General features: G+C 37.7%; 1 protein-coding gene across 4 annotated transcripts in view; it reads left to right on the top strand.

Moving 5' to 3' along the window:
• LOC121863712 (DNA polymerase delta catalytic subunit-like) overlaps positions 1 to 25,173 on the top strand; it is a 115,691-nt gene that overhangs the window by 63,820 nt on the left and 26,698 nt on the right. For all 4 annotated transcript variants that reach the window (XM_042362450.1, XM_042362451.1, XM_042362452.1 and 1 more), the window contains exons 12-17: positions 1,673 to 1,809; positions 5,861 to 6,026; positions 7,071 to 7,279; positions 12,957 to 13,116; positions 20,087 to 20,188; positions 24,579 to 24,674. In XM_042362450.1, coding sequence (XP_042218384.1) covers positions 1,673 to 1,809; positions 5,861 to 6,026; positions 7,071 to 7,279; positions 12,957 to 13,116; positions 20,087 to 20,188; positions 24,579 to 24,674 — 870 coding nt within the window. The remainder of the gene's footprint in view (positions 1 to 1,672; positions 1,810 to 5,860; positions 6,027 to 7,070; positions 7,280 to 12,956; positions 13,117 to 20,086; positions 20,189 to 24,578; positions 24,675 to 25,173) is intronic.

Here is a 25,173-nt window from a genome sequence, read left to right as displayed (position 1 = left end):
GTATGCTATTATTCATCAAATGGCTGTCATTGATGATGCAATGTTGCTTATTTATTAAATAATACCACAACATCACACCCTAACACCACCCACACACCCCCATATTGTTTGACAAATTCATGTGTGGTTAGCTTCGTGGTGGTGAATTAAAAGATCAGCTGTTGGGGAACTTAGTGCTTGGCAACACTGGTGCATGTTATCACTCCTTTCCACCCCATCTCTCTAATCCCCCACACCTTTCTGCTTTCTCACTCCACATTTTAAAATGTTATGTAACATAATGTTGAAGGGATACAATGTGATAAGCGTAAGTATAAAAAATAATGTATTTTAGCCTTCATGTTTATTCAAGACATCTTCAGGTCCTCAGATCCACTAATCCCCCACCCGACAATGAGTGACCTGACATTGTACGAGAAGGTCAGTAATATGAGACCACTAATACCCCATCCTACCCCCACCTGACATTGCGTCAGGTCAGTTACACGAGACCCACTAATTCTCCACAGCTCCAAGGAAGTGGAAAATACCAGTCTTTGCTGTAACACACAGCTTCATTCTCGATCATATCATATAGATTTTTTGTTTAGACTCTTGGAAAACTCCCCAGCACACAGAAACATTATGAGGATGTGGGCTAGTATTTGTCTGTGCAAGGTGCATAGTTGAGACACTCAGAAAGTTTTTACCAGTAACCGAAAATATTTCCGGAGATGGGGGATTTTTTCGGGTTTGAGAAAGTCGTCCGGTTAGCCGGAATTCTCTCATCCCCAGAAGTGCTCTGCACCAATTGTTCTGGCTGGTGGGGGTATCACTGTAATAGAAACATTTAAACAAACACTGAACCCCCTAGTTTAAGGTAAGCCATGAATAATGTTTCTATGTACCCTGCATGTATCGTACGTCTGAGGTGTTTCCATAGGTGTGAGCATATTAACGGAATTAATCTCGATTTAGCGAACTATTTCACTAAATCGAGCGAAAAATAATGGAAAAATTCCTTCCGCTAAATTGAGAGTTTGTTATATCGGATTCCGTTAAATCAAGAGTACTGTATATACTGTACTGTGTTAGGTTGTGCAGTCACCTTTACTTGAAATATAAATAGTAAACTACAGTAAGTCTTCCATATACAAGACTAATTCTGTCAAGCTTTGTCTCTTATTGGAAGGATTCTCATAATGGGAGTCTTTCCTTTCTCTCCCCTGTACAGGTATTGTATACAGTACATAAAATAATTCAATAAAAATTTAATTCATGATTTCCCTACCACAATTACACATCTAACTACACATCTTATACTGTTTGGTACACTTGGGTACCAGGAACCCCAAATGCTTGGTCATGGAGTTTTCATAATAAGTTCTTGGTTATTTTTTTCATTTTCTTTGATATTGAAAATCTTTGTACATTACTGTTTTCAGTACCATTGGTTTTGTGTTTGTTTTGAGACAGTTTAAGGACAGTACATCTGATTGATAACAGACAGTATTCCCATTACCAGATTTTATCAGCTTAGTCCGCTAATTAAACCGGATATCCATTATTTGGAATATCCCTTTTTGAGAAGTCCCTTTTTCAGAGGGTTTACTATATAAAGGGTAAAGTTGGTAATGCCTAGTAAGTCTTTGTGTATTTTACCCTTTGCATTTTCTTTTTGTGTGTGTTTCAGGTGCTGGTGCGAGACTACAAGCTGAGATCTTATACTTTAAATGCTGTATCATATCACTTCCTCCAAGAGCAAAAGGAAGACGTCCATCATTCCATTATTTCTGACCTGCAAAATGGAAGCCCCCAGACACGCAGAAGGTAAAAATAAATCTGGTGTAGGTGTACTGGGAGTTCAGTCCTTTGTTATACAAAATGTACATTCTTGTGTGAGTGAAGGAAATAAATGAAAAATCTAAGGTTACACGTGTTATGCCATTCCGAGATTGCATTATCATATTTTGAAATATTTTGGAATATTGCTAGTTATTGCACATCACTTTTTTATAGCAGTGACAATACAGTAAAAGCAGTTGAGTATCGGCCATCATAAAGGTAACCTTAGCCATCTCATAGCAGTAAATGTTTTTTTTTTTTACGTCATAAAACTGATTGAGCATGTATAGATCCTATAGATCCATTGTGTAACGGTCAACATCTGCATGCAACTTTGTGATTACTGTATACAGTACCACTTATAAATGAGGGCTTCCTGCACTCTTCATGTGAGGTGGTGTGTGAGGAAGGACATAAAGATCAACCTGAGCTGACCTAAAGAATGTCTCCTGGCATGTACGAGATGTGATCCAAAAGTTCCCAGACTGGCTTAATAAAACCTTTCTCTTAGCAGATATCGAATTTCAATCCTCAACAGTTACTCACCTTAGGTGTAAGTTGTTTACTACATAGATTTTGCAGGAATCTGTGGTGCCAACCGGCCGTAGTGCAGCTTTATGTGAGTGGGTGTACCGGCCCATCTACTAAGTTGAGTCAGTCGCCACTCAACCCTCAACGTGGAGGGAACTATCGAGCAATGCTGTGCCATCAGATTTTTATTCAGACTAGGAAAAATTGGTGCAGAAACCCATGAAATAATCAAGGAAGCCTACAAAGATGAAGCAATGTCCAGGGCTCAAGTTTTCAGGTGGCACAAGAGCTTCAAAGAAGGGTGCACCTCCTTTTAAAAAGAGTATCATTCTGGGCAGCCTTCCATTGAGAGAAATGTCCAGAAAAATGACCAGCTTGTCCATGAAGATCGTAAGATGACCGCCCGTGAGATTGCCGAGCGATTGGACCTCTCATATGGAAATGTTAACCAGATTCTGACTGACGACTGGCAATTGACTGCTTCACCAGGACAACACACCTCTCTGTGAGTGATTTTCTGGCGAAGCACGGCGTGTCAGTGGTCCCCCACCCTCCATACTCTCCAGATCGGGCCCCCTGTGACTTCTGACTGTTTCCGAAGTTCAAGTTGAACCTTATGGAAAAGTTCATGGACAGAATGGAGATCCAGGACTCATAGCAGAAGGTGCTCCAGCTTCACCAATGAGGACTTCCAGAAGTGGGAGGAGCGGATTCAGCGCTGCATTGAGGCCTCTGGAAAATATTTTGAGGGTGACTAAAAGTTCCACTGTAATATCTTGAAAAATATAGATTTTATGAAGCCAGTCCGGGAACTTTTGGATCACACCTCGTACAGTCCCCTTCACCAGTGCATTTAAAGTGGCTTGTCAAATAAATATTCCACAAATCATTGCATTGAGATGTTTGTTTTAATATTGTTTTACTTTGATTCCATTTTATGATTACTATTGCCAGTGTCCTTCTGTCAAATGTAAACAAACACGGGGCTTTGTCACACTGCTATAATGAGTCAAAACTCGTATAGAAGATATACATATAGGTAGAATATTTATAGTTGTAGGACGTAAAGAGAAGAAGGTTGGTGGTGTGGCCGGTTAGTTACTTACACTTGAATATACGTTCTTAGGGGACATCTCCTCAAACACCGCCTCTAACGGTACACCTATTTATTATTCACTCAATGACACAGACACATTAATAGAACATTATATCGAAGTTACTAGAACATTACAGTATATCGAAGTTACTAGACACTGACTCTCGGACACAAACATAAAATGAATACACTTCCCACCGTAAGTAACTCACCCTATGGAGAGCTCTGACAATGACTCACGTGACCTGAGGGAGGCCTAGTAGGTGCTGCTGAACTATGTCTTCTATGGGAGACCCTGCTAGGTGGAGACCCGGTGCTGGGGAGGGAAGTCTCCCTCCCCACCTCGACTAGTGATGAGCATGACTCCGTCTTCCGTCAATAGTGTTGTGAAAGTCGTCTGAATATGAATGCTTGTGGTGGAAGGGGGTGCTGGGCCTATATATTGGCAGTCACCAGCCGGCAGATGACCTCTCCCAATTACCACTAAGCTGGGTGTGTCTTGACCAGGTGTGAGCTGATCGAGTGGCGGTGAGAATTCTGATTCCCTTGTGAACTTGACCTCCCTTGGGACAGGTCTGGACAGCCATTTGCCCAGGTGTGGTTGTAGGTCATATCACACGGATAACTCAAGCACTCTGTGGTCCCGCCCTCCCGTAGGGTGTGTTAACTTGGTATGAGGGTTACCACGTGGGCATCTACTTACTGTTATATGTGCTGTATTTCTCTGGGCTGTAAGCTGTGGTCTGATAAACAATCATTACACTGCACAAAACTGGACAAGCCCCTGTAGAGAAATCTTTCAATTTAAGGCTCTTCCTTTTGGTCTGCAGTAATTGTTGATGGAAAGGGATTTTCCCTGATGTTAATTAAGTGATTGGTTCAAATTGGGTGACTAGTAAGTCTGTCAGTCATGTTCTAATAGAATCAAGTCATGAAAAGAGCTGGATTTTTTATTAATAAGAAATCAGGGCTTCTGTCTTCCCAGGGTTTTACCTGGTTAGGTCTTCCATGGAACACTAGGGAAGAGTTAGTTGACCTTCCACCTGGGAATATTAGTTGACATCCTAAGCTTGTCTCAGAGGTGAGTGTCTCACAGTAAATGTGAGTGATAGTAAACAAATGAAGTCTTATTGTCTAGGTTGTACACCATTTGGACGAGGAAACTGCTCTGTAACACTGTGTGGAGTTGTGAAATTTGTAAGGCCATTCTCATCCTATAATATCACTTTTAAGAAAGGGGTGGAACATCACAGTGACTGTTAGAACATTTAGTACTACAGTACCTCCTCCCAGCATATACAGTAGCTGACTTTAATTATATGAACTACTTAATGAAGGGTGACTGTCTATAACTAAAGAATTGAAGTAATCCTATATTACAGCCAGTCCTGGAACTAGACAGCACAGAGCCCTCCCACCTTACTTGGGCTAATGTGAAAGTCTGCTGGGAATGAAGAGATTGACGTCTGAACCATTTAGAGCCCTCCTGAGAAGGGCAAAGTGGCATCATGCTTGTTAGGCATCTTCCCTCTAGTTTATCACAGGAAAACCTTTGTTGCTACAGTATATTTCAGGGCAAGAGTTACAGTAGGGAGGACAGACTAATCATGAGAACAATCCCAGCTATTAATGTCGGGTGTCCTGCTTCTCTAATGAGTGTTGTACATTAACCTCCTCGTGAAGGGCTCAGCCATAATACATATTCAGGATCATCCCTTCATATTTTTTCTTACATGTTCATGATGCTGTTATGATAACTTAACTACTGTATTTACAGTAGTTTGTGGTATTCATGCCATAAAAAAATAATGAATACAGTACTTATAAAAATTGAGTAAATACTGTATCATAATAGTAATACAGTAGTAGTCATTTTATTTGAGTAGTACATTATTTTATATATTGATCTAAAGAAACATCATATATGGTATGAATATAATTGGCATATTTTCTACACTAACATTTATAAATGCTATACGAGTTGTGAGGAGGAAGATCATCAAAAGGAAAGGAACCGAGAATAAGGCTAACTAATTGTTAATATATCTCATTCATTGTCAGTATTGATGTATTTGTGAAGGATTGAAGATCATGAAGTAAAGAGATTTTAGTGAGTTGGACACTTTGCTGTAGCGTTGCTGAGTTATGTGAAGTAATGGGTAAATCAAACATGGGCCATTGTGTGGAATGGGAATATTATTGCTGAACATATCTATTACAGCAATAGAAATGCTTGAATGACAGAGAATGAAGGGAGAGTCTGTATGAATGTGAGTTTACTTTTAAGTCCAGCCACCCTGTTTAATAGCAGGAAAATGCTTAAAAGAATAAAACAATTATCTTAAGAAGAATTTTATGCTTATGGTCGCTAAATAATTTTATATATCTGTATTTTTATCTGCATTACAGATTAGCAGTGTACTGCCTGAAAGATGCTCTTCTTCCCTTGAGATTGTTGGATAAACTTATGTGCATCATCAACTATATGGAGATGTCTCGAGTCACAGGTGTTCCTTTGTCATACCTTCTTACTCGTGGTCAACAAATCAAGGTTATTTCACAGCTGCTGAGAAAGGTATGTGACTTACTCATTTTATGTATAAGTTTTGGTGTAACCCAATGGATTAGCCCAACTGTCGAGATAATGATTACGGTGAGTTTGGCGTGTGCCTTGTTTGATGCCTCTTAACATTGCTGGCTATTTTGTTGGAGCGTCTGCCCCAACACAACAAAAACAAAGCATCTAGTCGAGGTTCCCAATGGATCCTGTTACAACAGTTGAGGACTTACAGGATTGTGCTTTGTTCGGGTGCTGGGGAAGTCATCATGAAGTTTGCTTACAACTGGCAGCAGCTGGCTAGTCAAAGACCTTGAATAGTGATTTAATAATACTACTAAGGAAGTTTTAAAGTGACGAATAAATAGAACATGTCACCGTTTTGTGTTCAAATATTTTAATTATTATTGTTTCATGATTTATTTTCAATTTTTACTTAAATATGAAGTTCATTTGAGTACTAATCCGGCTAGCATAGCTCCCCGCCAAACTGTTTTTCATTTTCTCAACAGTTGAAATACTGCTGCTTGCTGGGCCGTCAGGCCAGCGATGAGCAAAAATGGCCAACATGTTGGGAGGAAAGTGCCCAGTGATCTGGCACCTTAACTATACTATTTATGGCTTTCTAGTTTAAGAATTTGCATAACCCAAATTTTTCCCATTTTTTTAAGAAATCTATGAGTATTTGTAGGTTCCATGATGCAGAGTTAGAAAGATAACAATATGCAGAGAAAAGAAGAGAGAAAATGGTGGTGACGTGGCAGACAACTGTACAGTGTTCTTTCATCATGTTAATTTCTATTTTTAAAGTGTAAGACGTGCTCAATGACTATCATTTGTGTTATTTATTGACAATTATTATACAGTACTTTTGTGCCTAAATGTCTCACGAAATTAGGACCCTGGTGGTTTCAAACTTTTCCATACACCATCTTATAATGAAGTAGAGCAGCTTGTGACTTTACCCATCTTGTTTACCAAGAAAATTATATCTAAAAGACATAAATTACTCAAAAGATTCTATTTGTCTACTACACTTAGTGAAAGTATTGTGGTTTACAGGCTGTTGAACAAGATTTGGTTCTGCCCGTTCACAAAAGTGGTGGAGATGATGAATATGAAGGAGCCACTGTGATAGAACCTCGCAAAGGTTATTATGATGTGCCAATTGCAACTTTAGATTTCTCCTCGCTGTACCCTTCTATTATGATGGCTCACAACCTGTGCTACACTACAAAGCTGTCAGGACCTCAGAAGGCTCAAGAATATGGGTATGATTTATACATTATCTTTTATTAATAATAAACTCATCACTTTCTACTCATTTTTAAGTAAAGCATTCTCTGCTTCTAATTTACTTTGATTATTCATGAAGCTTAAGAGATTCAAGGAACTTAGAGATAGTATCATACTTTTTAACTTTAGTGAAGCATTAACTTAGAATGAAGCAGAATACAGTGGAGCCACGATCATTTGTGGTTTAGGTACCAGAAGACATCATGAATTATCAGATTCTGAATTATAGTATAATTAATTAAAATTAAAATGATTAGTTAGGTTCCATAGGCCAAAAAATACACATATAATGTAACAAAACTGCTTTAATAAACATTAAATATCATACGTAATACAGCTTCTTCCCCTTCTCATAATCATCATCTGGGTGACACAAGGAGACTGGCTGGGTAGCTGTTCACCTATGATGTAAACAAACCACCAAGAATTTAATTGAACTCAATAACTCATCTGGGGTTGAGTATAAATTTTTAGGGGGTAAAATTTATTATTTTAATAGAATTTTTTTTATTAACTTTGCACAAAATGAACCTAAATAATATGGGAATTATGGTGAAATTATATATTGTTATTATAAAGGGGCCATGAATTGGGGAATTTCTTTTGAGACCAGCAGCCATCCACCTGCCCTCCCTCCCTCCCTCACACAATTCATTCCCACTCTTCATTATTTCTTATTACCCTCGACATCGGCTCCTGCTTCCACCTGAGATCCCTTGTCTGCAAATTGCTGTTTGACACCACAACTGTATCCATCCCATACGAGCACATGCTGATCACTATAAGAACAGCCCAGTCCCAACCATTGTAAAAAATATCAACAACTCATAGTCAACCTAATACAAAACTAGTTACCCTAGCTGTGTTGAGTTAGTTGAGCCGCAGATCTATGCGGCATTCAGTGACTGTTGCCTCATAGTCAATATCTGTGACTGCTGTCGGCTTTGGGGCCGATGCTCTCGTTCCCCTGAGGCAGAGCAATGCAGTCCTAAGCAGAGAAAAGGACAGTCGACATCTCAACCAGGTTGTAATGTAACTTCTGGGCTGCTGCTTCCGTTCAGATAACACCTCCGCGAGTCTGGCGTAGAAACATCTTGCGCTTGGTCCCATCCCACCAGAGGAGTGAAGCTGCCCTCATCAACATTCAGAATTCTCTCCCTGTATGCCCTAATCTTGTCATTCTCGTTCCTCCTGTGTTTATGGTGACATGCGGCCATGGGATAAAAAATCCTGATGTCGAAGAAGTCTCGCTGTCCCCACGTCCAGAATCCTCGAGCACTGACGGCCACACGGACTTCGTTGGATGTGTTTGAAGTCCCCTGTTGGAAATTCTCACTGTCCAGTGGAAGGAGGGTCGGTTCTACCCTGACATCATGACAGATTTCCTTCTACATATTTACTGTGAGATCCCTTACTTCGTCGTGCCTCATGCATACGAAGCCCCCTTTCTTGCACACCATGGCGTGGTTGATGTCACCTTAGAGCAATGGCATCTGTAAATTCTTGTTTATTAAGACTGAAACCTTTTGCCCTTATCGGTAATGTTGTTAGCCAGTTCGAGGCACCCACCTGCGCTATAGCTACTTTTTTTCTTCAAATTCTCAGGCACTTGCAGCATCAGTTGCTGCAATTTATCACTTTGGGTGTGCTGCCGTTCTGTCGTAATGGACCGTCAAATCTTGTTTACTTTGCTGGTATCCACCTCACTTGTTGCATTCTGAGCTATTATGTGGTCGGTGAGGGCTGCCGTGAGCTTGACTGAGTTTTGATGTTTGGTGGCAGCAATCTCCTCTGGATTAGTCAATTCCGTTCCTCCTAGTCTCGGTGGTAGTGCAAGGATTGACCTTTCTGCTGGGGTTAAGTGAAGGTGTTTCACTAATTTTGGAATGAAATTGACGCTGATAGCTTCTTCCAGAGGGTAGAGGAGGGGTTCGATATCAGGGATACTGCGCCTCAGGTAATTCCAACGATGCTGCTACTACTACTACTACTACAGGTTGTACCTCTCTAGTCCGGCAACCTCGGGACCTGACCGGTGCCGGACCATGGAAATTGCCAGACCATGGAAATTCACCCTTTTCCTGGATAGATAGTGACTTGTGCTTATGCCTGGAAGCACTAGCACCACTTTCTCTGCAGCATGGTCTCTTTGAAGACATATTGAAGGGTTAAATGTAGCTTCTCAAATTTTGCAAGTTTTTAATTCTTAACGTATTTTATTGGAACACACAAAAAATAAATAAATATAAATTTTGACGGCGGAAACTTGAATTTCGACTGGTTTGAACGGCCCGCCAACGTGCAGACGACGTGCATAATCGTGTAAACAGCGTCATTTCTCTTATGTACAAAAGATTCATTATTGTTTATTACTGAATGTCTTTTTTATTGAATTAATGTTTATGTGTGCAAAATGAGCAATACAATTCATTAATAATACGTAGAATATTAAAACACACGAGGAAATGACACAGCATTGTATTCGTTGATTACAAAACCAGTGACTGACTGGTTCTACATATATAACTGAAGAAAATAAGACCTTGGTTGTAGCTGTAGTAAAATTAATATGGTTGTTTTAAGTAATGTTATTTAATGTTAATAAATGGAACAATAGAAGTAGCTAACGATAATGGTAAAGAAAAAAGAGAGATCGCATATGTAAGTGCGCATGCGCACACGTGAAAACATATCGTCATTACTTTACATAAGAATATGAAAGCAACACTTATTTACTGTTCATATATATTTTAATTAATGTTTCTGAATTTGTTTTTATTGAATTAATGTTTGTGTGTGCAAAATTAACAATACAATTTATTAATAATACGTGGAATATTAGAGGAGACGAGACGGCTGCCGGCATTGTTTATGTTAAAGCTTACAAAACCAGTGACTGATTGGTTCTACATATAAAACTGAAGAAAATAAGACCCTGATTTTAGCTGTAGTAAAATTAATGTAAAAAATGAATATGGTTGCTTGAAGTACCTGTAATGTTATTTAATGTTAATAAATGGAACAATATAAGTAGCTAACCATTAATGGTAAAAAAAAAAGTGAGACTGCTCGTATGTAAGTGCGCACATGTGAAAATATATCGTCATTACTCTACATAAGAATATGAAAGCAACACTTATTTACTGCTCATATATATTGAAGGGTTAAATGTTGTACTCTGTATAGACAAGCAGAGAGAGAGAGAGAGAGCAGCCGAACTGCCGGATGTAAACAAACCTTAATTTCCCGCGGCTTTTTTTTTTAAGGGGATTAGCCCACCCGGGCATAGGTCACTGACCCACATTGGGGCCTGAGGGGCAAAAATTTAATACTCCTGTAATAATAATAATAATTCAGATAAGTAAAAAAATCTGCCTATCTACCTATTGGACAAACTAAAATCGTTCCGGACCACGGGAGTTTCCGGACCACAGAATGCCGGACTAGAGAAGTACAACCTGTACTACTTTGCTGTCACTCGGAATCGATTATGACGATCATCCAGCTATGATACAATGGTATGAGTTATTAAGGATGTCACCTACATTGGTAAGCTCTGAGGTGACTAAAGAGGCCGATACAGGACTGGCAGGGTCGTTCACAGATGTTGCACATGTCGGGGGCTACAGTAGAACGTCGATACGCTCCAAGAGAGGTGGCTTTAAGCAGAATTCGCTCTGAACCGAAGTGTTGTTTCAATGGAATAATTTAGTTTGGTACTTGAGAGAAACAAAATACTAAAAAGACTGAGAATCTACCCAGATGCACCTCAGCCCATCTCCTAGAATGAACAAAACATTGTTTTTTTTTTTTTAGTATTATGTTAAAACAAACGCTCATAAATCAACACGGCTACAATTATGGGACGTGAAATGGTCTGTTTACTAGCGATCAGCTGATGGGAAGATGGGAGGGGGGTGATATGTTTGACAGTTGATGCCAAGGTCTAGTGCTTATTTATTTATCTGTCCTTAAGAGTGACTTTTAAGTTTCTCTCTTATAAAATGTCATTGAACTGACAAATGTTCTAATTAATTTTATTACAAATGGCTAAAATTTATGTCCTTTAGATTGAGTTTTTTTTTCCATAAAATGTCACAAAAGTGCCCAGGGAGAATATAATTTACATTGCTGGAATTCTTTTAAGATAATGATTAATTTGAATATAATCATGCTATAGTTTGCACTAGACAAAAATTTTAGTAATCATTTAGTACATTATTTTGAGTACATATACAGTACAGCTTTGCCCTTAGGACAGTGTTGCGTGCCCAGAGAAACATTAGGTGCGAATTTTAAAATATGATGCACCAGATTGACCCACGCAAAATAGGAAAGATTCGCTTTAAATTAAAACATTGTTCTTAATTGTGGGTGTCGCTTAAAATCTAGAATCTTAAATTGAATCGCTTTAAATCAACGTTCTACTGTACATCTACAGGTAGTGCAGGAGAGGGCAGTGGATGACAGTAGACTGCCAAAGCAGCTAGTTTACTTAAGACAAACCTGAAAAGGTGCCTTTCACCTGGGAGATGATTACTCCACACTGTAACACTTGGAGGATCACCACACAAGGTGTCAATACTTTTAATTTAGCCCGACTGCATACCAAGGCAGACATGCGCCATCGCCGGAAAGACGCTGCAGTCTCTCTCTCTCTCTCTCTCTCTTTTTTTTTTTTTTTTTTATGCAGCGTATGAAGTTAATCTGTAGATGCCTACCTTGCTAATCAAAATTTCCATAAACATTAAAACTCTTAACCCTTTGGCTGTGGGAGGTTGCCCTAAGCTGAATAAAATCGTCTGGCAGTAGCCAGAATAAAATGGCTAGTGCGGGAAATGTAGCAAAAGCGTTAAAATACAGTTTTTAATTTTTATAGTATTAATGTTTGTACTGGTGAAAATAAGAATTGGGCCCCGAGATGTTTCAAGCTGTTCTATCCTCTAAACAAAATTGAAGGTCCTGGGTTACTGAGAACAAGGAGGGTTAACAATATTGTGCCATTGTATTCATGTCTAATTATTGTTGTTTCTTTATCCATCAGTTTCCCTGGAAATTGTTTAAAGTTTATTTCAATAAGGTTCAAGTCATGACTAAAACTGCCAGCACTGAAAAATTAAGATTAGTCTTGCAGAACACTTTAGGAATTTGAACTGTGTGAAGTAAAAAATGAATCATATTAGCCTGTAATTGGAATTACAGGAGTAGAAGTTTCACATAGAAGAAAACTGATTTGTCATACACAGCTAACTACTGTACTCAGGAGCGATCATCACACGCAGGTCTATAGACCAGTTTTACAGTGTGTCACCAGTAACATGGGTTGATAATGAAACTATCATTAGAAAACATAAAAAGAAATTAGAAGAACAAAAAAAGCACGCACTTCCTAAAACATGTATTCTGCATACTTAACAATTACTGTTAACAGCAAACAATGCAATTCAAACAAAATTTCACTGGCGACTAATATGAAAAGGATACCTCAGGAACACAGAAACACAGGTGCTGTATTGAATGGGTAAATACTCTAGTTAAAAATGTTTTAGAACACGGGCTTCATATCATTCATTCAATTTTATTGCTGTAACATATTCTGGTATAATATTTCTTTTCCATAACAAGATATATAATTGATGTTTCCTGTTTCAGGCTTTCTCCAGAGGAATTTATCAAGACTCCTTCTGGAAATTATTTTGTTAAAGCATCAAAACGCAGGGGCCTTCTGCCTGAAATTCTTGAATCACTTTTAGCAGCAAGAAAAAGGGCAAAAAATGACCTTAAGAATGAGACCGATCCATTGAGAATGAAGGTGAGGGATCAAATGTTTATTGCTTGAGTTAATTATTGTTCTTCATGTCATTTTTAGTATTTTTAGAAATCTTATGGTATGTTCTTTTGTAAACCAATATGTCACGTAATGTTATTGCTGGCTATTGTCCTTAGCCCGTTGTGTATGTGGGTCTCTGTGCTGAATAAAATCATTTGACATAAATCAAGTAAGATAATAAAAAGTGGTGACCCATTAGTGAAGGGGTCAAATCAGTCAGCTTTCATAATGTAGGGCAACTTACTCAGGGTCAGAGTCATTAAACAGAACCGCCAATTGCTGTTAAGAGTTAATCTGTTAGTCCATATGAATAGTGATTACCATTCCTTTCCCCTTTACTGCTAACCTCAAATGAATGGGACAGATAGAGTGGTTGCCACTCCTTTAGGAGATGGCAAAGATCTTTTAGAGCTGTGACTGCCTAACGAGCGCTCACCACACCATCGGTGAATTTGGGTCGAGTTGAACTGTTACACTTCTATCCTACCTGATATTCTTAAGTGGGGGGTTCACAATGATTGCCTGTTATGCTTCTCACCAAGGCTTCTTGTTTTCTACAAAAGCCAATTATCACTCCTGTTTGTGGATGTTTCAGGAATCTTTCAGCTGGCGACCACTGATTACCATAAGTGAGATTATTGTTTACAGTTACTGTCAGCCTTACTGAGTATGAGTAAGTTTGCCAGTAGTGGCTGGTCTTAACACTGGATTTTGATGATAATTTCTCACAAATACCACATCTCCGTACACATTTTCGAATTGCACTGGCTTCCAATTAAAGCCAGGATAGAGTTCAAACTCTGCCTAATGACTTTTAAGGCACTTACATTTGGTGATCTTAAGTATTTGTCCAACTTACTAAATCCTCTGACCACAAGTTCTGAAATGATCAGCGAATAAACTAGGGCATATTGAGATGCATTACCGGTATACACTACAATAATATTTATTAAGTTCTGATAAATATGCTATAATATTATTTAGTAGTTCTCAGGACAGATCCTGTGGTAAGCACCAGCTCTCTTGAGCAGTGACAACAATGGTGTGTGAGAGCTGGCAACATTATTATGGAGAGCGAGTCAGCTGGACCAATCAGCCGTTATCGCAATGTAAACAAGAGACTGAGAATATACTCCTGCACAATAGCTCATCTGGGATTAAGTGTGGGATTTATTGGGGGAAAATTATTTATTTTTCAATAATGTTTTGTTAAACCGGCACCTAATGAACCTAAATAACATTGGAATGGTGAATTGCATTCTGTTGTTATAAAGGGATTGCAGTAGAACGTCAATATACAGTCAGTCCTCAACTTTCGACAGGGTTAGGGACCGACGACCAGGTTGTAAGTCGAATTGGTCGTAAGTCGAAAATGCGAAAATCTAAATTGGGTGTCCATTTTTCTTCTCCGCACCACGAGAACTCTCACTTTTATGCTTGCCAGCCATTTTAAATAGAATTACAAAAAAAAATTTTGTCAGTACACAGCGCGATCAACGTCAGGACTCAAAAATACGTAATTTGAAAAATATTTTATACGACTGCAGCTGTCGTATGTCCGGGTGGTCGTAAGTCAAGTAGGTCGTAAGTCAAGGAGTACCTGTAACGCGAGATATGTTCTAAGAGAGGTCGCTTTAAACCGAATTCGCACTAAATCGAAGTGTTGGCTCAATGGAATAATTTAGTTTGGTACTTGAGAGAAACACAAAATACTCCTAGAATAAACAAAACATTGTTTTTTGTAGTATTATGTTAAAACAAACGCTCATAAGTCAACACAGCTGAAATTATGGGACGTGAAATGGTCTGTTTAATAGCAATCAGCTGATGTGAAGATGGGGAGGTGATATGTTTGACAGTTGATGCCAAGGTCTGGTGCTTATTTATTTATCTGTCCTTAAGAGTGACTATAAGTTTTTCTCTTATAAAATGTCACTGAACTGACATGTTGGAATTAATTTTATTACAAAGGGCTAAAATTTTTATCTCTTGTGCAAAATATATGACGTTTATATTCAAATTATTCGCTGTCTTGCAAGGATTCTAGCAACGCAAATTATATTTTCCTAACTTTAGTCTGATATTATATAAGATAACAACTGTAAGCCTATAACCACCCAACCCTGGCTGGGAAGATGAGGGGGAGGAGGTTGGCGGGGGGCACTGAAGGTTTGGTGAAGTATTTATTTGTTCATTTATGTCTTTTAGATTCAGTGTTTTTGTTTTTTGTAAAATGTCATAGAAGTGACCGGGGAGAATATAATTTACATTGCTGGAATTCTTATAAGCTAATGATTAATTTGAATATAATCATGCTATAGTTTGCACTAGACAAATATTTTAGTAATCATTTAGTACATTATTTTGAGTACATATACAGTACAGCTTTGCCCTTAGGACAGTGTAGCGTGCCCAGAGAAACATTAGGCGCAAATTTTAAAATATGATGCACCAGATTGACTCACGCAAAATAGGAAAGATTCGCTTTAAATTAAAACATTGTCCTTAATTGTGGGTGTCGCTTTAAATCTATAATCTTAAATTGAATCGCTTTAAATCTACGTTCTACTCTGTGGGTGTGTGTGTAAATTTTTATATTTTTTTAATGATAATAAATGAATTTCTATACTTAATGTTGTTAGATGTTCAAGCACTTGGTGGTCTTCCTCCCTCCTCCTCCGTGCCCCACAGTGCCGTACTTAGCCTGAACAAGGCGACTAAATCTAGTTTTAATGGGAGTACGGGTAGTGCCACTTGTGAAGGAGATGAGCGGTCACGAGTCAAGTCACACTGCAGTGGCTGAGATACCACGTGTACACCACTTCTTCTTTTTTTTCCCCTTCTATCCCCAACGACATGCTGGGCAGTTCCTTTCACACTAGGACTGCTTGTTGAAGGGCCAGACAAACTATCACTTACTCCAGAAGGGCCAGGGACATTGGGAGAGGCCTCAGGAGGCACCACACTATCTCCCTGTACTTATTACGTTTTCCCACCCGTCCACCTTCACCAGCAACACGAGGCATAGATCAAAACTATCATAACACTGTCATCAATAAATGAAATCACTGTGATGAACGAGAAATCAGCACTAGTCATGAGTAACTGGTGGGGTATGTGGGTTAAAGTTACCTCCTGTACTGTTGAACCACAAAGGGTGACTGGTGTGGTCACTCACGTAACCTTGGAGGCAGTCTATATAGGTGCCAGATCACACTGACTTTGCCGAATGTGTGTCTTTTATATCTACCATTCATACCCAAACATAAAATTATTTTATTGTAATTTTTTTATTCATATGCAAATTTGCGTATGAAAACCCCAACAGTGTTAAGCTGGCTTTGGATTATTAGATGATGAAACAGCCACTTGAGCCTGGTACATGTTGATTAGGCAGTGACACCTCTAGGACTTCTTAGCCTGCCCTGGGAGCTAAATGCTGTACCTGTTCATTTAATCAAACCTAGATATAAAAGGGAAGGACCATCTAGTAAGTTATTCTATATCACAAGACAGACTGGGTTCAGATCCCCCCCCTGCCTCCCCCCTCCCCCTGCCCTCCCCCAAAAAGGGATTTCTGGATCAGGTCTTCAATTCTTAACTCACAGTCAAGTATAGAAGTCTTTAAGTTTCTTGATTTAATAACTCATTTAACCTGGGCTTAAAGAGAAAGCATTAAAAATTTGCCTTCCTGTGTGTGTGTGGCTCACTCACTGCTGCCTAGCTGGATGGCAAATGTTACCTCTGCACTAAGTCTTAGGAATTTAAATATACAGGCATTCCTCATAAATCAAAGCACATTTTCCCTTAGACTTTCATTATAAAAGCTGAGATATGTTCTTATGAAAACCAAAATCCTTAAAATATCTCAAAATGCTGTAAAACATTTTTTTAATAATAAAAAAAAAAGTTGGTACACACAATGATTTCAAGTCAGGAGTAAACAGATAAGTGAAGTAGAGTGTACAGTAATAATTTTATATCTGTATTTACAAGAAATTGGATGAAATTTGAAACTAAATGAATGGCTTTAAACATGAAGCCAACATGTATAATAATTACCCTAATAATATAGTACTACGGCTCCCATTCTATTGTTAGAGATATTGTCTCTATAATTAAAAAAAAAGCTCACTCTACCCATGATGAGTTACTGTGTCATCCTAAATTCCCGCTGCTTTGTTTGCACAATACAAACAGTGTGGCTACAGACATGTGAGCTATGATGACGATGATTCAAGCATCAGACCAGGTTGTGCTTTGTGCTCATGTTGATTTTACTTTGCTTTCACAATGGAATCAGATAGCCTCTCGACCATCAGTTGACGCTACACTCATGCATTGCTCAGATTGCCGGCATTCTCCACACCTCCAACCTTTTCTTCACCTCCAAATTCTACTCATTCTCTTACAGCTCTACACTTTTATTGAGCCTAATTAGCGTATGAAATTTAAGAAAAAAAAATTCCTTAATTTTATTTTTCATATATTACATGAGAGTTAATTAGCAGAAATTGAACAATCAGGCAACTGTCTGAGTGACTCTGTGTGGTGGTGTGAGTGACGAGTCTACTTCCTACTTATCTCCACATGAGTGAGGAGTAAGTTACCTGTATATGGTTATTGTAGGAGAATAATGACACATTGAAACCTTATTTGTAGACTTTATAATATTATGAGTGCTAGAAAATAATTAAAAAAGTTAATGAATAAGTAAGCTTATTGAGTTAGAGAAAAATCTAATTTTTTTTCTAGTCGGAATGCGACGCTCGGCAATGTTACCTAGGTATGTTAATTCCTAGCTAACTCGCCAGGTCAACATACAGGCAATTAAAACATCCAATTATAAATAGTTAGAGAAAAATCTAATAATTTAGCATATTTTTGTAATTACTTAATAAAAAAATAAAACTACAGTATTACCCCGCCTAACGCGGTTTCACTTAACGCGTTTTATCATATACGCGGTGCCTCGCCAGAGCTGAACTTTCACTTAACACGGATTTTTTCCACATATACGCGGTGAGTGTCCGGCTCGAGACGCTATTTTTAGATTTGCCCCACCCGCCACCCTGCCTGACTGCCTGTTTTAGCTCATAAAATTCATACAAATTACCCGGCCAGAATATAATTTACATTGCTGGAATTCTTATAATTTGGTGATCATTTTGAATATAAACATCATATATTTTGCATTAGACATACAAATTTTAGATAAAATTTTTTCTCTGGGTAACTATGTTATCTTTTGTGCAAAATATATGACATTTATATTCAAAATATTCCTGGTCTTACAAGGAATCCAGCAATGTCAATTATATTATCCTAACTTTAGTTTGAGGTATTATTTATTACAAAAAAGTTAAGTATTCTGGTTTTCCCACACATCTCCTTGGGACGGTTGGTGGGGGGTGGGGGGGAGGGAGGGACCGACCGACCATCTGTTACCCCGTGAAGAATATTTTTTTTTTTTATTAACTGAAGATATTTGTTTTAGCTCATAAAATTCATACAAATTACCCGGTCAGAATATAATTTACATTGCTGGAATTCTTATAATTTGATGATCATTTTGAATATAAACATCATATATTTTGCATTAGACATAAAATTTTTAGATAAAATGTTTAATCTGAGTAAGTATGTTATCTTTTGTGCAAAATATATGACGTTTATATTCAAAATATTCCTGGTCTTACAAGGAATCCAGCAATGTCAATTATATTATCCTAACTTTAATCTGAGGTATTATTTAATACAAAATGTTAAAATTATTTTTTTCACCCACTCTTCTCTTGAAGGGATGATTGGTGGGGGGTGGGGGGGAGGGTTGGGACTGACCGCGGTTGGGAGAGAGGGGGGAGGCAAGGTGGGGTACTTTGATTGACAGATAGTGTCGTGAAGATTATTTTTTTTTATTAACTGAAGATATTTGTTTTAGCTCATAAAATTCATACAAATTACCCGGCCAGAATATAATTTACATTGCTGGAATTCTTATAATTTGGTGATCATTTTGAATATAAACATCATATATTTTGCATTAGACATACAAATTTTAGATAAAAAAATTTTCTGAGTAACTATGTTATCTTTTGTGCAAAATATATGACATTTATATTCAAAATATTCCTGGTCTTACAAGGAATCCAGCAATGTCAATTGTATTATCCTAACTTTAGTTTGAGGTATTATTTATTAAAATTTAGTGGTTTTCCCCCAAAAATTTCTCAGAGAGGGAAGAGCCGGCAGTGTAGTGTGAGAGGGGGAGGGAGTTGAGTCCATTATTTGAATGGACATTAACTTGGCGACTGTATTTCTCTATTTCTCTTAAGTATTAATTGTGTGCATGTACCATCATAAAATTAAGATGTTATTTTTACTACAACATAGTTATGTGTCTTCAAAAAGTGGAGTTTGGGGGTCGGGCCGGTTTCTATTGGAATTAATCCCATATGTTCTGTTGTTCACTTAACGCGGATTTCACTTAACACGGGACCCTCTGGGTTCTATTGACCGCGTTAAGTGGGGTACAACTGTACAAAAATTATGAAAATATTTTTGTATCTGTTTTTCTTTCATAAATAAATACATGGGTCTTTTTCTGTACTTAAAATTTTCTTAAACTGCAGCTTTGTAAAATGGGGATTGCCTGTATAAACAAGATACTGTATGTTGCCTGTCACAAGAAAATTTTGAAAATTCTGTTAAAAATTTTAATTAATTACTATTAAAAATCTTAACTGCATATGCAGCCTTGATGTGTATAATTTTCATATAAAATATGTGAAATAATGTTATTTATTCACAGTGTCAACTTAGTCATAGTTTATAAAGACAGGCAAACAATGTTCTTCAATTACACATAAACCATTAAGTAACTGGAGGAGATATTATTTAGGTTCTACTCTCTATTATTGTGCTCATGTATAAGTAAATGTTGACTTTTCAGGTGTTGGATGGTCGTCAGTTGGCTCTGAAAATGTCAGCCAACTCAGTGTATGGCTTTACCGGTGCTCAAGTTGGCAAGTTACCATGCTTGGAAATTTCTCAGGTTGGTTTGAATGATTGAAAAATTTTGTGTCATAAAGGGACCAAATGGTAAAGAGCAGTTAAAATCCTTCCTCTTCATTGTGTACAGTATTAATAAATAATTCAAGTAAGATGTCATCCTCAGGTCTGAAGGCTTACAGCAACAGCCCACCACACCAAACATTTTTGGACTGTCTTATCAATCCTAGCAGATACTGTACCTCTCTGGGGACCATAACTTAGTTTCATTCATTCATCTTGGTCTATGCCTTTCCCAGGCCCCCCATACCTTCATCTCAAATTGTGTGTTCATAGAATCATTTTTCCTTAATCAGTAAATTTCCAGTATTTCTCTCATTGCTTCAACCTGTCTTGGTAACAGTTCAATTGTTTATCAATTGGTACTGTACAGTATAACTTATCTAGGATGTTCTCTTGCTGTAGTACACTTCAAAAGTCTCCAGCTCTTTTTTAATGTCTGGTGGAAGAGTCCACGTTTTTTTTTTTTATCTGTACAGTGGTACAGTACTGAGCAAATGTAGTATATCAGTACAGTATTCTTTTGCTTCAGCTAAATTTGATAACTCATTCAAACAAATTCCATCTAATGTTGCTTCCCAGGTACACAAAAGAATTATCCAGTTAAACTTTTCTGTGGCTTACTATAATTTTAGGATTAATTTTTCATTTGGAAACAACCAATACTTATTTCTCTATAGCATTAAATCTGTGCTTTTATTCTTCATAAATTTTCACTGAAATTTTGACCAGTTTTTGTTGTGCTTCTCTCATATCTGCAATTTGAGCAGGATCTTCTTACAAGATATAACATATTATGTTAGTTAACTTTTCCCCTGCATCACTACTTGCAAAAAAATAATAATGAACGTCTTATATGTAGTCATAAGAGAGAGCATGCAGTCTTGTGGAACTCTTCCTTAGGCATAATGGGGTGTAATGATTGTGACTACTTAAGGCCTGGAGCAGAAGGTTCATGTAATTAGGGTTTGATAAAATATATTGGTGGCCATGACTCAGCTTATGAGGATGCACATGTACAGTCACCAATAAAAGTTCGCTCCCCGTGGTAGAACTGAGTCACGGGAATGAGTCTCTGAATTGACTTACCCTGACTGGTGTTTCTCGTTTGGGGTCGATGCTCCTTCATTTTGGGATGAAGCGAACTTTTAACCTCAGATGTACCTGTGAGTAGCTAGGAATTTTGTTAAATTTAAACATGGAATTTTAGCTTTTCCAAATTTACTTTGTCCTATGTAGCCTGGCCTTGGGGATGTTTTGGCTTCAGTTTTCAGTGTGACCCATGGTATGTCAAGAGTGTTTGATGATAATCATTTGACTCTTTGTTGCCTCTCCTTCAAATAGTACATTAGGAATATGGTTAAATAGCAATTCTTCAGGTTTTCTTGAATAGTGATGGTTTTAGAGTGTCACATCATACTGTAAATTTCATGTACTATCCTCTCGGCACATTTTAAAAGTTTTAACACTCGTACACTGTGACTCGAGTTTTGTGTCAATTTTTAGTCTTGCTCACTTGGCACTGATGCCATTTGCACATCACCCAAAAGAAAAGTCATCAAATATCTAGTAATTATGATTGATGTATGAGATTTTGGCGAGTCACTTGTGGTAATCCAACACAAATTAGATATATGGTACCAGAATATGCTGCACAATTTCCCTTTAAATTTCTTGCTGTTGTCCCTCTCTCACACTCCTGCCCTTCATTGTACAGTAATATTTATCTGTAAAATTGTTTATAAAGTATATTTATAGTTTTTACAAAATGTTTTTTGGTTTATTTTCAATATTTCACTTATCCAAACTTGTAACCATTGTATGTGTTTCCACACGTACGGACCAAAGAGCAAGTATTTATTTATTTATTTTTTTATTTATTTATTTATTTATTTTTTTTTTTTTATTATTATTATTTTTTTTTTACATGTGTGCATGTCAGGAACACACCTCAACATCATATACACACACCACCAACACGCACTCTCCGACATTTATTACAAAATTCTCGTATGATCAGCCTCTTATGGTGTATGTTTTATCATTGATAATATCAAATATTAAATACAGTGACCCCTCGTTTAACGAACACCTCGGTTAACGTAATTTCGATTAACGAACTGCCTTCCATAAGGATCTTCAATTCGGTTAACGAAAAAAAATTCGCTTAACGAACTTCTTACGAACCGACCTCAACATGTTTTCGCTTGCACTGACCGGGCAACCAGCTTTAGTATCAGTCCGCCAATACATTAATCGGTTCTAGGGCTTAAATTCCTTACTATTTTTGTAAATATCAAGAAGTTTATACTATTCAATAATTTTAAAAGTTTAATATTCAATTTTTTAGTCATTTTAACAATTATTGAACAAAATTGAAGGTAAAGTGACTAGTTTAATGCGCGGCATCCAGCCTCTTAACACAGCAAACAGGCGTCAGTCTCTCTCTGTTTTCACTGGAGGTAACATCTTGCTTGAGACTCTCTTCAACTAAACGCTTTTTTTCTGTGTTTCCAAGCAAATTATTGGTCATTTTGAAATATATTTTATATATTGACAATATATAATGCAGTGCAGCGTTGATTTAAAGAAAATAATCTTGAATTAAACCAGAGAGCTAAAATTTTATGGGTGAAATGGCACCATGGGGTGACTTCTCTTCCACCCCAATGCCTTCTCTTCTTCCTTCTCCTCCACCCCCATTCTAAATCCCATCATCATCATCATCATCCAGGAGCCTTCTACATACACACCTCAAAGTAAGTGAACTTTTCTACCATTTTTGTTGAATTTAGGAAATTTTTGGTGAGCTGGAACCAATTACCCAAAAACCCATTGAAACAATGGTTTCGGTTAACGAACGGTTAACGAACGACCTTCTGGAACGGATTGAGTTCGTTAACCGAGGGCCACTGTACTTATTGGAAAGATACAATATACAATCATTAATTTGTATAAAGATTAAGCGACAAGCCAAATAATAAGGTAAAAATAAATATGTTTCTGTATATGAAGGGTACTGGTATTGATACGTTTAAATTATTACAGTAACATACAGCCAGTCCTCGACTTACGACGGGGTTAGGGACCGACGACCAGGTCATAAGTCGAATTGGTCGCAAGTCGAAAATGCGAAAATAATACTGTATTTAGAAAATTTAAAATGGGTGTCTCTTTTTCTTCTCAGCACCACGAGAACTCTCACTTTACGTTTGCCAGCCATTTTATAGGGAATTACAAACGAAAATTTTGTCAGTACACAGCGCGATCACTAACGTAGGGACTCGAAAATACGTAATTTGAAAAATATTTTATACGACTGCTGCGGTCTTATGTCCAGGTGGTCGTAAATCGAGTAGATCGTAAGTCAAGGAGTACCTGTACATATCTTCACTAATTGATAAATAACAAATAAACAATATTTTGTCGAGTTCCAGAAGAATGACAGAGGCAGGGGTGGGGGGTGAGTGGTCAGTTTCCTCCCCTAAGGCCATCCCTCCTCCACTGCCAGTCTCTCTATGTACAGAACTAAACAAAGAATTTATTTGATATACTCTGTAATATTCAATGCCATAATATCCAGACCACTGGGGTAAGTTATACTGACTTATCCCTGTGAAAATGCCATAATTTTGAGCAACATATTACTGTGCTCACATCTTTATAATTATCTTTGGTAACTTACGCTAACTCATATTGACCATAAGTGAATCAATGACAGGTAAAAAAACAAAACGAATAACTCACAGGGACATAATGGTGCCATGGTACTCACAAAGGTTTATATTGACTTCAAGTGAATCAGTGACTGATGCTCATAATGATACCAAGTGGCTCACATATGCCCATAATGATCCCAAGGTACTCACAGGTACTCGTGGGACTCTAGATGACTAACGGGTACTCAGGATGATCTCGGGAACTCATTATAACTCTAATGGGTATTTTCTTTGTTCAGGGAGCATCCACCGGTCTTCCCTACTAGCACTAACCATGGTAGGGATGATCATAGCATGTGAAGGTGTGGATCTAGTTAGGGCATTTTGTCTCCACCATTTTTACCAGAGTTACTGCCCCTTTATAGTTCAGAAAGAAAAATACTTGTTGCTTATTTATATCTACAGCATCATTTAAAAGTAATTGTGCAGTTTTGTTCAACAGATACTTTATAGACACTCATATGCTGGGTTTTTTTTATTAGTAATACCTGGAGTGCAGTTTTCTGGTAAATGAGTACAGGGTATCTGCCAAATTGGGCAGCCAGGAGTCTTGAAGTATTTATTCAACATTGAGTAATGCATGCAAGAAAACTGTACTGTTGTTTTTAATGAAAGTGCAGAAGATTATTAACAAGTAAAACTTAAATTTTGCAGAGTGTGACTGCCTTTGGACGGACGATGATTGCCTTCACCAAGGAGCAAGTTGAGGAAAAGTACACTGTTGAAAATGGTTATGAACACAAGGCAGAGGTAATACACCATATTGGTTTTTATAATCTTTGGTTTAAATACAGTGTTGTCTGGTTTACATAATTGTGGTTTATATATTTTTTAAGAGAAAGTGGGACACATAGGCTTATTGGCCCAATAAGGATAGTGCAGATATGATTCACTGAATACTAAGCCTGTAATTACAGTCATACTTCCCCAACCATGGTATAAAGTTTTAAGAATTCACGGGCTTCCACTGTGATAAATAAAGTGAAGCCGTGTGGTGACCAAGGAATATATAAACTGTAGTAGGGCATGAGAAGGCATCATGGAGTACATGGATTGGAGCACTATTGCTAGAGGTAGACAGCACGGCAGTGTCCCAGATAGGTTGCATTGCCCCAAAGGGGGGGGAATAGCCCGCTCGTGCACAGGTCATCGACCCACAGCGGGGCCTGGGGGGTAAAAAGAAATTAAAAATAGAAGAGAAAAAAATTATATTGATCTACACCACAAAGATGGAGGAAAACCAGCTTTT

Source organism: Homarus americanus, unplaced genomic scaffold (assembly GCF_018991925.1).
Source record: "Homarus americanus isolate GMGI-L3 unplaced genomic scaffold, GMGI_Hamer_2.0 scaffold48354, whole genome shotgun sequence".
Classification (NCBI taxonomy): Eukaryota; Metazoa; Arthropoda; class Malacostraca; order Decapoda; family Nephropidae; genus Homarus; species Homarus americanus.
This window is presented reverse-complemented; position numbering and strand designations above follow the sequence as displayed.